We start from the raw sequence: 14,584 nt of genomic DNA on the forward strand, positions 1-14,584 counted from the left end.
TTTAAGAACTCTCATAAAGGTGCCCTATTCTTGTGCTTAAAACCTGTGCTCAAGTCAGGGAGGAAGGTAACTCTTAATTATGATTTGACAGAGTAAGGGAGAATTGCTTATAAAAATAATGAGATCCCTTACATCTCAAGACTTGGATGAATTCAAAATTCCTCCTCTTTGCCCAGATACAACTTATTTAATATACTTTTTGCTTATTTAAAAATTCCAAACAGGGCTTACCAGCAACGTCAGATATCAAAGACATTGACAGTTTGATGAGGATTTCTGGCAGAATAGAGTGTGAAAGTCCAAACAGACATCTCTACGATTTTGTTGGAAACATAAGGCTTGATGGACATGGGTATGTAAAATCAGTCTTCATAAAAACACAGAATCCATTGTGTCATAGTGTATTTCTGTGTCATCCAAGTCTGGATACGTATTATTTTCTTGTGTGCTAAGTTTGAGTACTCAAAACCCTTTTTAAAGCATTTATATTCTACCCTGAGTCCTTCTGTGAAGATGTTGAATCTTATCCATTCGTGTAGTATGGCTGATGACTTCCCAGATTTCCTGCCAATCTGGCAGGAGGATATTTTCAGAGATATTCCAAGCTTCTGGGACATTGTTTCGTGGGTAAACAATGGGAGTAAGAATTACCTGTGGCTTATTCTTTGGCCAAAATACTCATGTTATAGGCTTAACTATTCAATCTGCATGGCCTGGATCCTTTCCTGTGATCTTGAGATGCTTCAAGGAGCTCAGGCTCTACCTTCAAAGGGTCTGTTGTACTGGATAATTTATTGTCTTCTCCATGAAATTTCAAATGCTCTTTCTAGCCTGTGTTATTGATTATAGTCATCTCATCTCTTTTTGTTACCTGCTTCCTGCCTCTCTTGTTTCTCCTCTTCTACCCCTTTCCTCATTCATTCAACCAGTACATATTAAGCACCTAGAAGCCAAGCCAGTTACAGGTGTTAAGGGGGCAACAGTGAACAAAGCAAATAAATATTCCTGGCCGTAAGCCTTAGTCTGTTCAGGCTGTTGTAACAAAATATCTTAGACTGGGTAATTTATGAATGACAGTAATTTATTGCTCACAGTTCTGGAAACTGGGAAGTCCAAAATCAAGGTACTAGAAGATTCAGTGTCTGCTGGGGGCCTGTTTCTCATAGGTGTCACCCAGTATGTGTCTTCACATGGCGGAGGCCCTCAGACCTCTTTTATAAGGGCATGAATTCCATTCCCAAAGGCCCCACCTTCTGATACCACCACTTTGGGAATTCGGTTTCAACGTGTGAATTTTGAGGAGACACAAACGTTCATTCAGACCATAGCACCTTGTGAGCTTACTTTGTTGCAGTAAGGTAATGGAAAACATACAAACAATAAGATGAGAAATAAGAAAATTTTATACTATGTTAGAAAGTGATAAATACTTTGGGAAAAAATTAGCACAGCATAAGGAAGATTGGGTGTCTTTGGAAGGGAACAACTTTTTGTCAGGGTGGTCACAGTTAGCCTCATTGAAAAGGTAACGTTTGAGCAGCGATGAGTGGGAGGTGAGGAAGTTTGCCTTTTGACTATCTGGAGGGAGATGATTCCAGATGGAAGGAGTAGTCAGTGTAAATTATTAGTTCTATCATTACATGACCTTCAAGTGGAAAAGTGCCTGGAATAATTGTGGAATGTTAGGGCAGTGTGGTTGCAGTGCTGTGATCCACGAAGAGAGTAATAGAAGAAGGGCCTAAAGAAAATAGAGGGCCAGATCCTATGGGCTTTGTAGGCCATTGTGACAATGTTACTCTGAGTGAAATGGGAATTCATTGGAGGATTTTGAGGAAGAAAGATCAGCAGTTCAGTTTTGGAATTTATAAGTTTGTCTGGTCCAAACAGAGATGTCCAGGAGGCTGTTGAATATATATCTGAAGTTTGGGACAGAAGTCTGGGTTCATGAGATATATTTGGAAGTAGGTGGCATAGATATTTAAAGCTATGAGGATGGAAGAAATCACTGAGAATGAAAAGGTATAGACAGAAAACCAAAGAGACCCAAGAACTATCCTAAGACTCTCCAACATTATGTTGGGAAAAGCAAGGGCACTAGTGAAAGAGATGGAGACCAAGTTTATAGGATGGTAACCGAGGGAGTGAAGAAACCATACCAAGGCAGAAGGACCAAAACTGAGTCTGACATTGCTGATGGTCAAGTACAATGAGACTGACCACTAACATAATTACATTTAGAAAGTGGAGATCATTGAAACTGATTAGAACAGGTGCCTGATGATAGTAAGTTTGAGAAAATGGAAGAAGAGGAGTTGAAAATAGCAAGTATGGACTTCTTTTTCAATGAGTTTTGTTGCAAAGAGAGCAAAGAAATGAGGCAGAAACTGGCAGAAAAGGTGAAGTGTTTCCTGCTTCCCTTCTCCCCTCTTTTCTCCTCCATTCCCTTCTTTCCCTGCTTCCTCTACTTTATGGTATACCTTATCTCCCAGGCATTTGTAGTGGCTAAATGTTGGCTAAATATACTAGTTCAACTCACCAGCCCGAGAGAATGTTTTTGGTGTTTTCATTATTTTGTAATTGCATGATTAGAGTGTTTGAATTCTAAAGGACATTTAAAGTATACCCTGAACTGTCATCTTCATTCAGCTCCTCCAAAAGCTTTCCTGTAATCCTTGAAGTAATTACATGTTGTTCTAAAATTTGCACAGAGTGATCGCTCCGTGAACATATGGTGAAAGACTAATGATAGACTTGGCCATTTATGCCAGTATTGTTTCTATAGTCTGACATTCTTAACTGGCCAGCTTCCATGTCTTAACAGTTTTCTGTCAAATTGATGCTGAGCAAATCTATGCCGTGAAGGAGAAACTTTGTATGGTGGTGCCAAGATTCAGGGTACAAAGAGAATTTATATAATATGCTGTATTTCATATGAAAGGTAGAAACAGATTTTTCAAGACCTTTGTATCTGTAGCACATTTGGGGTTTACAGTGATTACCCAAAGCTCTTGGAGACCCTTTGGAATGAGTATACTTTATTTCCTTTAAGGATGAGGGTCATAGTCTAATGCCAGAAGCCTTGGAACACCAGCTGTGATGAAAACTAACTAATTCTTCTTGAGTCCTTGTAACTGAAAAGTGATATGTTTTGCTTTTGAAGAGTTTGTATCTAATTCCAGTCAATCCACACCACCAATGCTGAGGTGACAGTTGCCATATTATACCCCATTGGCTGGGTAAGGAACAATTGTCTCATTTGTGTCCCAGAGCATAGTCCAGCTTCCCAAGAAGTTATTGGAAACCCACTTTAGGCCCAAGGCCCCTTTCAACTCTGAAATGCACCCCTAATCTTGAGATACACACTGGAGGGGTTTCCTTCCAGGTATGTCCTAAAGGCATGCTATTGTACATAACGAATGAGAGTTGCAGTTGCTTTGTTCTTTCTCTAAATTGGAATATAGTATTTCCTAAGGATTCATTCAAGTGCTGTTGTTACCTGCCCATCTGGATTGATTTAACTGTGTCAGTAGAATTTGTGTAGCTCCTGAATGTCCGAGGCCCAAGCTGCTACTAGCCTTCCAAGCCTACTGGGCCAGAGCAGCTCACCAGAAATGAAGACCTCAGCCTCACTTTGCCTCCGCTTACAAGGAAGTTCTGTGTTGTCTGTAGACTGTCCTTGTGGAATTGTTTCCTTCTTTTTCCAGAATTTTTAAATATATTTCCTTTATATTTGACCTTTTTTCTCTTATTAAAATGAAGACTTGGTAATAGTAATCCATGACCCATTAAAATTTATGTATTACATTTTCCTCAAGAACTCCAGTATATCTGTGGTGACTTTGTTCCTTCTTATGTCCCTGTGTGAGTTGTATCACCCAATAACCTACCATAGTGGGTAGCCTTGTGAAAAATCCACAAAAATACCACCTTGGACCTTATTCATGAAAAATGTGGTTTAAATGATAGGGAATGAACAGCTCGAAAATGCTTACTGTTCTTTTAAATTTATTCACAATTCTTGGGGAACCAATCTTCAAATACTATAAAAATGAATGTTCTAGAGGTTTTAAGTACAGGGACTTGTCTGTAGGGAGTCAGGGCTGGCAATGCAAATAAGTGGTGAGAGCTGTGTATTTATCTTAGGAATTTTTTTTGGCCCTTTATTATGCACAAAGCTATTTTTAATTTGGGTGGGATGTGGGGGTGGGGAGAGAGAGAAAGAGAGAGAGAGAGAGAGAATGTGTGTGTGTGTGTGTGTGTGTGTGTGTGTGTGTGTGTGTGGTGGGGCTGAGGTGGGCAGACAAATTCCTTAGCCCCATCACTTCCTAACACTTTTAGAAACCTAAATGGACTTATTAATTTAGGAAAAGTTATAAATACGTGTGTAAATTAGCCTCTGAATTCCAAAACATTACCTACTGTTTTGGTTAATGTATTAGTTTGCTCAGGCTGCGTAACAAAACACTATAGACTTGGTGGCTTTAATGATGGAAATTTATTTTTCTCACTTTTCCGAAGGCTAAACATCTGAGATCAGAGTACCTGCATGATTGGGTTCTGGTGAGGGTCATCTTCCTGGCTGGCAAAAGGCCCCTTCTTGCTGTGTCCTCACAAGGACAAAAGCAAACTCCTCAAGTGTCTTTTTATGAGGGCATTAATCTCTTCATGAGGACCCAACCCTCATGACCTCTTCTATATCACATTACCTTCTGAAGGGTCATTTCCAGATACCATTATATTAGGGGTAAGAACTTCAACATGTGAATAGTGGAGGGACACAGTGCAGTCCATAGCAGATAGTGAAGTTACAGAAAATGACTGGCTTGGTGTGAAGGAAAAACAACTTAAATACTTGTGTTGTTGCTGTTTAAGAAAATTATTTGTATTGGAGGGAAATTACTTTCTAAAAATTAAATATGAGAAGGGTTATTTTAATAACGGGAACATTTGTAACTATATGGTGACTAGAGTTCTTAAGCATTTTAGAAAATACTGTTTCTAATGTCAACATAATCTGTCCTAGCACTGTTCCACTGGGAGCAGATCAGATTCTTCTTCGAGGAGCTCAGTTGAGAAATACACAGTGGGTTCATGGAATAGTTGTCTACACTGGACATGACACCAAGCTGATGCAGGTGGGATTTATCTCTATGAAACCTTTTGAACCTAAGGCTTTTGTGAGTGTGTGATTTATAGATCTCAGTGCAGTGGTCCCAAACATAGGAGACCATCTGTCACAGATTCCTGATCCAACCCTATATATTCAGAATCTGGTCCTCCTGTGAGTGGGACCTTGAAATTACTTCCCTATAAGAATGGCTCACTGCACACAGGAATACTGGAAGGTTCACCAGAGATTATATGTGAACTCTCAAGAATTTTGTGTATGGGTCTATGGCAGCATTTACTAACTATTATACTGATTATTACAGGTTGTCTATGTCAGGATAAGTGATCTGCATTAAAATATGTGTCTTGTAATTTTAATGTAATAGTCATATTTTTAAATTTCTATCTTTTTATAAAATTTTTTAGAAATTTGAATCAAATGACCATTTTTCATAGCATTTATACACAAGGCTGTTTTTGCCATCAGCTTTAATTCTTGCATTGATCTTCACACCTGCCTACAGTTGCTCCGTCTTTATGTTACACCATCAATATTCAATAGTTAGATGGGTGTGGAAAACAGTTTTAAGAAACTAAATGAAAATCTGCTCTCAGAGCTAATGCCTTTCTACCTTGTACAGGCGTGAAGGTATTATCAATAGGCAAGCGAGATTGCTGTTAGTGATTCCGCCCCTAGGCATTTTATAAATTCTATAAATCTTCGTTTTATATTGATTATGACATTTAATTTTCTGTCCGGTGGATTTTTTGCTTGGCACAGGTCTACATAACCGTTTGAATCATCAAATACAACTGAGGAAACTTGCCTCTGTTATTCTTTATAGCCAGGACTACTTAAATTGCTGCTGCATTCAGTAAAAAATTGCTAAATGCCACCAGAAATTTGAAAGCTGGAGATACTTTAAATGTTGCCTTCATATGTTAAAATTTCCAGGTGCCTGTTTGGGTGTGGGGGCATGGGCTGCCTTGTCTGCCTCTCTTCCTGAACGGAAACATTAACTAAATGTTTCTAGACTACCCTCTTTGCTTACATAGTCAAGTAATGCATTATTCATCTTACCTGCCACAATGCAAAAGCTATTTTTGCAAAAGGAATGTAATTTCCTTCTCCTCTTCTTTCTTATAGTTTACTTCCTAGAAAAAGGCCTGGGTGGTGTAGTGGCCTTGAAAAAAAGAGGTGGTTAAGCATTGGCACCTTATTACATTTGTCATGGGTTTCGCATAATTTTCAAGTATCCACCCACAACTACTGTCATCCTCAACAGAATACTAAGTATGCATTGCTAAATCATTGATGTACATTTTTTATTACTCATCTTGTTTCTTTTTACAGAATTCAACAAGTCCACCACTTAAGCTCTCAAATGTGGAACGGATTACAAATGTACAAATTTTGATTTTATTTTGTATCTTAATTGCCATGTCTCTTGTCTGTTCTGTGGGCTCAGCCATTTGGAATCGAAGGCATTCTGGAAAAGACTGGTATCTCAATCTAAACTGTAAGCAATCAAGTGTTTACTGCACTTTTTTAGATTAAAACGTATTTGTTTCACAATTGATCTTGATTTACTTTATGGAATTTCCTATTGTTTCTAAAAAGAAGACCTTGTTGCCAAGATAGCTGGACGTTTGATCTTTGTTTTTCAATGAGATTTCTAACAAGTGTAAGTAAAATTTGGGAATCCTAAAATTTCAGAATCCTTAAAAACATGACAATTCTGTAGTGGTATGAAATGTTCACGGAGTATAGTCATTTATGATATACATCAATGAAAACTATTCCTTAAAAATATTTTTAACATAGATGGTTAACTGCATGGTAAAGAAAGTAGATTGACCATGTGTGGATATAATAAAACATAATATATTTAAATATATATTGTATATATTTATAAATATATAAAATATTTAAATATAATATAAATATTTAAATTTTTAAAAATTTAACTAAAAGCGCCGAAAAGTGGTTTATATGGTTTAAAAATGTTTAAACCAAATGTACTTTCATTTGAACTCAGTAATGTGGTAAGTCCTATATTAAATGTTATCGTAGAGACAGTGCTAGTAAATAGTTTGCCTTTAGAACATTAATCCTTTTATTATTGTGGTATTAATGTACAACTCCTGGATATTTCTGTGAAATGAGTTTACACTTTTATTTCATGAGTACTTAGCCAATAAAGACTTAACTTCCAAAAGTGTGAAAGCAAATTCTAGTAAAGTCATATAGCAAAAACTGGTATTTTTAAAGTTTTTTTTATTACATTGATTTATCTTTGCTGCAGTTACAAGTTTTTTTATAGTTGCTGATTTATTATTTCAGTATCAGAGCTGCTACTGCCATCAGTCTGTTTCTTTGTATACTTTACAATTGTATCTGGTATAGCTGTTTTATTTTCATTATTGAGGAAGAAGAGTATAATGTACCTAGGAGAATAATTTACCTAGGACTGAATAGTACTCATATAGTTCGGATTGTTTTTGCTGCTGCTGTCTTGATTTTTTGCTCTTAAAGCATGCCTTAATTTGGAAATACTTTTAAGAATTTATATAAAAGTGACTCTACCCAATGGAGATTTTATATTTATAAACCCTCAGTGCTCTCTCTAATATCTCTAAACTTTGTGTTTGGAAGAGGATTTGCAATATTTGACAGTCCTTTCACTGTCTTAGTACTTTTATACCGCTCTTACCTGGATTAACAATATATTGAACACAAATAATGCAATTCTGTCTTGAAGGATGTACTTGAGAATTAGGATAGATTATCAGCAAAGTGTTCCTCCCAAATTATCAAATAAGCTACGTAATATGGAAAACTTGTATTATGCTAATTTGGGGTCAGTGCAAATAAAATATAAAACTAAATGACATTCTTCCTGCCTCTCCCAACAGATGGTGGCGCTAATAATTTTGGACTGAATTTCTTGACCTTCATCATCCTTTTCAACAATCTGATTCCTATCAGCTTGTTGGTTACACTAGAAGTTGTGAAATTTACCCAAGCATACTTCATAAATTGGGTAAATATGAATTATGATTGTCATCACCCTACAAAATAATTTTGTCCTTAGGATGTTTTGATATCTCAGGAGAAAAAAGGTTTTAATTATATCTACCGTTTCTTGACTACAGCATCAGATTTTTGAACCTAATTTGTTGCAAAGTTCCTCATCTCAGAATCACGCAAGTTTACAGACCAGACATTGTGGGGAAAATAGATCTCTAGTTCAGGAAACCTATTTTAGAATACATAGTGGTCATGGGAGATGGAGAACGATGAGTTTGGAGTTAAATATGTGAATTGTGATTCTAGTATTATAATTTACTAGGTGTATCAACTTTCTCAAGTCACTTCTTTTGAAACTTATTTTCTTGAACACAGACATAGGGGTAATATGCCTTACCTACATCTCCCAGTGGTTTTATGGACTAAGGAATCTGTTGACATAGCAAAGAGCTTCATACATAATCAAGCACTATACAAATAATACTGTAATTGTTACTGATATCAACCAGATTATTATGTTATACCATGTTATTTTCCACACTGTAAACAATTTTAGCTTCACTCAAATTTTTATTGATAATTTTCTTCTTGGATATTGTTAAATATTGGAAAAATATTGGACATCTATTTTCTAAATATTTTTAAATGTAGTCTTACAGTTTTATCAAAGTTAAAATTAATGCATTTATATAAATTAAATCTGTGGGCCTAATCTGCCAGAAAATTTAATTTTTCTTTTATTTTGAGAAACTTTGTGTTATTTTTGATGTTCCTTTCTTTTTCAATCATTGCAAAGTCTTTCAATATAAACAATATTAGAATTTTTAAAAATATAACTGATAACTATTGTAACTGCTTAGTATCTTCTTGTAGCGAATGTTCTACCTAAACTGTCAATCTCTTAAATCATTGGCAAGAAGTCAGTGTAATTTAGAAATCTAAAATGAGCTGCAGGTGTAGCTCTCTTCATGCAGGAGATAGATGGCTGAAAAATTATATAATAGGATATGTACAAATATAAGTAAGACTTACTGAAGTTTCTTATAGCAGTAATAGGGTAACTCATTGTGAGGATCACATAAGTAAGCTAGGTAATCACTTTATTTCCATTTTCAAAAATAGTATTTTTCAAACAATTATATAATTTTAGTGTTGGATTAACCCAGCAGGCTTATGCTTTCAACCACCTTTCTAATATACAGAGATTTTATAACATCTGACAGAATGCTGACTTTCCAGCCTTCTTTTACAAGGCAACTTTCTTGTGTGAAAATGAGATTATAACTGTCTTCCTTTGATTCTGGTTCTTCGCAGTGGGTCTATTATGAAAGTGCTTAATCTTGTTTCTGAATGATAGTCTTGCAAAATATCTGAACTCAGCTATCATGCCAGTTTATCCTATCTTTTCCTTTCTAATTAAACATTCCCCGTCGTCTTCTGTTGTCCTTCAGTTCATATGACTTCCAGATTAATCTCTATTCTGATCACTTTCTCTTCTGAATGAAGGCCCAGTTGGTTAATATCTCTCTTAAAACATGGCACATAAAACTCAATAGCCTATTTCAGAAGTGATGTGTATCCGTTCAGAATACAGAGATGGGAGAGACGGGCTTTAAATTTTGGCCTTTTCATTTGATGTGAAAATTTGTGAACTACAGCCCTGACTTGTTAATAAAATAGCCTACTATAGAAGATATTTATTTTGTAGGATAATATAGTCAAGTCTCATAATTACTGGGCAAAAGGCAAGTACAAATGAGTACAAAAACCATACATTTTTATGTTTTGAGAAGTGCATTTTGTTTTTCCTTCTTGACCCAGAAAGCACAACCAGACAGAATCTCTTGGGTACTTTTTCCAGGGGTTTGAAGACTTAATTATTTGAGCAGTGTTTAGTTGCTGAGTTCTAGCTCACATTACTAAATACTTGCCTTGTGTCAGACACAGTAGGAAGCACTTTGTGTGGTGTCTTTTAATCCTTACCATAGTTCATTTATACAGAAAATGGTGGAATGATAGTAAACCTAGATTGCGTGATTCATAGACAGGCTCTAAGTACCATACTGTTCTGCCCTTACTGTGGAATATGATAGTCTATATTGAATACTTCTCAGAAAAATTGAATCAAATGGTATAGGGATGACAAGAAATTAGTGCTTACATATAGTTCATCAAGCAGTGACTTATTGAAGTATGAATATACCAATTGTTTTCTTTTAAAATTTCACCCAATTCCTTATTACCAGTTGTATTCAATGATTTACTTAATTTTTTTTTAAAGGATCTTGACATGCACTATGAACCCACAGACACTGCTGCCATGGCTCGAACATCTAATCTGAATGAGGAACTTGGCCAGGTAAACTCAATTTATTGTTGATTATGTGTTGAATTAAAAAGTCAGATTTGGTGTGGTATCTGCCGTATATGATAACTTCAGATGAATGGACAGCTTTTAATTTTCCACTATTCGAATAATACATTTGTTAGACAATGATGAACAATTCTCATTTTTAGTAAATCCATTTTTAAAAACACTGTCTAAAGCAGATTTTACTCTCAAGGTAAAGCACTCCAAGAGCTTAGAGATGTCCCTTGGTATACAGTCTAGCTAGTATGCAACATATTGGCTCTTTTCAAGTTATAAACGTAGTTTTAGAATTTTTCATACCTTTCAAGCAGGAAGGGGGGAAAAGTTCATCAAGGAAGCTATGTGAGTCTAGTCAACAGGAATGTTAGATTTATAATTCATACTATATTCACATATATGTATATTTGTAATCCATTTACATATTCTAGCTAAAAAAGGTTTTTTCTTTTTTTGTATCATTGCCATATTCCAACTTACACTTTACAAATTGCCTATAGTCCAGACTTCTTCTTATTGCTTACCAATTCAGATGTTGCATGAAGTTAGTTGTGCAAGCCATTATAAATTCTACAGTTGACTGTTGCATTGAGAAATGCTGATAGATGTTTCAGTGCTCTATAAATGTTAAGTAGTGGCACTTTCTAGTGGAAATTCAGACCATACTGAGGCATATGTTTATATAATTTAGTTGTCTAGTATGGTGATAGTGTTTAGTATTCATATGTGAAAAGATTCATTTGTAAAATACTTTTTAAAAAGCTGAATATATTCCTTGATGAATGTGCAGAAAGTAATCCCTTAGTAATATTCATTGTGCCCCTGCAATGTTAATAAAAAGCATGAGAATTTTTTTTTCTCTATAAAAGACTGGCATATTTTGAAATATTAATGAGAAATTTTAAACTTTTTTAGGTTAAATACATATTTTCTGACAAAACTGGTACTCTAACATGCAATGTAATGCAGTTTAAGAAGTGCACCATAGCGGGAGTTGCTTATGGGTGAGTTTTTCCCTTTAATTAGGCTATGAAATACATGTTTAATTAGTGCTAACAGTTTGGTACATTTGGGAGTTTTTATTAGGGGAGGGTGTGGGGTTTTTTTGTTTTTTTTTTAGTCTAAAAAGCAGCTGTTGTAATTTTAGGACACATGTATATTTCGCATTTGTAGTTTGGCATTGTTTTCATTTGGGATGACATGAGGCGGGTGCTCTGCCCAATGGTATCTTCAGTGTTTAGAGTTGCTGAAAGTCTCTCTCTTGCCCTGGTAATAAGGAACAAACGTATTTCCCTTTACACTACTATAAATCAGAGTATAGCTTGGATCTGGTAAGGACAGATAATCAGGCCTTGGGCAGTTTTCAAGTTAAAATAGTGACAGTTACCCTTTTTGATACTTTTTTTTTCTTCTATCATCTCTCCTTTTTGCAGTCATAGAGCAATCTAGAATTCTGATGATGGAAAGGAGGTAGAGACGTGAAACTCTTGAATCTGGAGGATAATTAATATAATCAGAAACTTTTATCAGGCTGTTAATGTTCTTTAGAATATGCTTGTTGAGCACCCATTTAATGTATTTATTATTTCCAGATATGCTTACAAGCTGTTCCATAGCCTTCTCTTTAAAATATTTTATAGCGTAATGTGAGAAAATTAATTTCTACATTTCCTAGAGAAGACATCAAAAGGTGAAACACTCTCCTGGTTGGTTGACATTGGCCTGTTGTCAAACTTGCCAATTATCCTTATCTACCTACAAGTGAGACTAGTAAATATCAATCTCCTACTTATACAAGCATGGACACCACTTCTTGGTTTTCTGGCTTGCACCCACTCTTCCCCACTCACTCTGAGCAGTCAGCCAGTGACAAAGAGTGTTACATTTTGAAAATGCCTTAGTTAAAATTATAAATAAGTAACTATTTCATGAAAAATCCCAAAAGTGTGTGGTTGTTCCTAGACATCCTTGTTCTTTGGGTTCTGAGAGCTTGACTAAAAATGACTAAACTATATGTATAAATGAGGTTAAAAAGACAGTTGATTGAGTGGCTTTTTCACACTGTAAAGACAGGCTGTTGATTTAAGAAGCATGCTTACTGTTTATGGGCTGGGTGCTGTTTTTCATCTTTATCTGAAGATGTCCTCATTTCCTTAGATTAAAGAGGCTCACCTGGCTCTTCCACCCTCCCCCAACAAATTGCTACTGGAGCAGGAGAGTTGCAGCCACACTTTTTGACATCTTGTGCTTATATATTCAACCCACAGTCATCCCAGTAGAGAACATGAAAGTCTATTGCAATTCTAGAGTTTGTCACGTTGTCAGATTTATGGTGATTTTTTTTACACAAATTATGTATTCATTTATAACTAGTATTTCCACAGTGACCTGTTGAATAATTGGCATTGTTTTTTACTTTGTATGATTTTTAATTCAGTAAGCAGGTTCATCAAATTAGTAATCATTGATTGTGAAATTATCAGAACAGAAAGCTAAAATCAGATCTAGCCTCTCTTTTCTTCTGCATTTTATCAGGTTTTCTCTTATTCTTGGAAGAGGTACTTAAACGCTCCTAGGCAGTGCTCTTCTGTGTCTGTTTCAATGATGTCATCATTAACAACTGTTATAGGATGGGTCTGAGCTTAGTATTGTCGTTCAGATTAAATTGCCTCTTGAGCAATTTGCCTCACAGTGAAGTGAATTACCTCTTGAGGAAATATTTCTTAATACTGAGGTGCAGTCATAAGCCATGAGTTCTGGCTTTGTCTAGAATTGACCATGTAATCCTAGAAAATTTATTTTCAGATATTTCCTACTCTTTAAGATGTGGATAGTGAGACCAAACCATTTATAAGCTCCTTTTCCAGATATGAAATCTAACATAATATTTAGAAATAAAAAACTGTTTGCAAATTTTAACTGCATAAGCCAAAATCTGCTTCCTCTTTGGTTATGGTATCATATTTTCAAGAATACCAGAAGCCATGTAGAATAAAGCTAGTTAAACTGCTGCCAGTGATCATGTTTGTGTATGTGCTTTTAGGCATCCTTACCCTTGAGTTTTTATCAGTATCCCTTCCCAAACACATCCTGGTGGGTTATTGGATTGTTAGCATCGTAGAGAGTTGTTGATGTCTGAAGGTTTTGGAGAAACCATGACTTCTGACTTGACCACATGTTTACAGCAGGGAACATAACACTGTTACTTAATTACAGCCAGTCTCCATGGTTAGATATGAAGGGGTGAGAGAAATTACTGTCAAGCACTTTTCCGTGTGGATTTCCTCTGGGCACTCTTGGCTTATGGGAATCTAGACGGGGGACATCACCTGGTTTTGCTATCCCATTTTCCCCAGAGCAGCATTTAACAATTGCTTGATGTGGGAAATATTATGTATGAGAACTTCTAATCCCAGTGGAAGAAACCAAGTTGTTAATCCCCCCAGGAAGGTGGCAAAACCAGAGAGTAACACAAAATTTCATATCCTGACAAAAGCATTTGGAGTTACAAGTGCAGAGCTGATTTTGCCTCAATGTTGCCAAAACATCAGGTGCAGCTCAGTTTCACCCCTGATAGGGCTCAAGTGAGTTCTGTTGTGTCTTTTCAATTAGAAAAATAAGGCTTGAAGTTTCCTGATAGTATAATTCCTAGCTAGTTCTGTGTATTCTATACATTTGTAAGAAAATTATAATTAACACTTAAAACAGTATATCAGAATTTAATTTTAATAAATTTTCTTTCATTTCCCTGAACCTTTGCTCCAAATTGGATTCATGATGGGCAATAAAATAAAAAAGATTTGTACGTAGTTGCCAATGATGATTATCTTGTAGAAATCAACTTTTAGTTAGGAATGCACTGTGTGCTTAAAATTATTAGATTATTTCATTAGATCTTTTTATGGGACAATTACAGTAAAATGTAAGTAATTGTGACATCATTTGTAAATTTAATTTATGACAAACTAGATATTTTACTGTAAATATTAGTTATTAAAATATCATTTCAGCTAATTGCTTCTTGTAGGGAATAAGTCAGTTTTATAATAATTACTTGAATACCCGGAATAGGTAAG

At 35.5% G+C, this 14,584-nt stretch overlaps 1 protein-coding gene across 9 annotated transcripts in view; it reads left to right on the forward strand.

The window, feature by feature from the left end:
• ATP8A1 (ATPase phospholipid transporting 8A1) overlaps positions 1–14,584 on the forward strand; it is a 267,018-nt gene that overhangs the window by 77,770 nt on the left and 174,664 nt on the right. For all 9 annotated transcript variants that reach the window (XM_021938415.2, XM_021938417.2, XM_021938416.2 and 6 more), the window contains 6 exons: positions 225–352; positions 5,024–5,135; positions 6,464–6,629; positions 8,026–8,153; positions 10,422–10,499; positions 11,424–11,512. In XM_021938415.2, coding sequence (XP_021794107.1) covers positions 225–352; positions 5,024–5,135; positions 6,464–6,629; positions 8,026–8,153; positions 10,422–10,499; positions 11,424–11,512 — 701 coding nt within the window. The remainder of the gene's footprint in view (positions 1–224; positions 353–5,023; positions 5,136–6,463; positions 6,630–8,025; positions 8,154–10,421; positions 10,500–11,423; positions 11,513–14,584) is intronic.

The sequence above is a fragment of the Papio anubis genome, chromosome 3 (assembly GCF_008728515.1).
Source record: "Papio anubis isolate 15944 chromosome 3, Panubis1.0, whole genome shotgun sequence".
Lineage (NCBI taxonomy): Eukaryota > Metazoa > Chordata > Mammalia > Primates > Cercopithecidae > Papio > Papio anubis.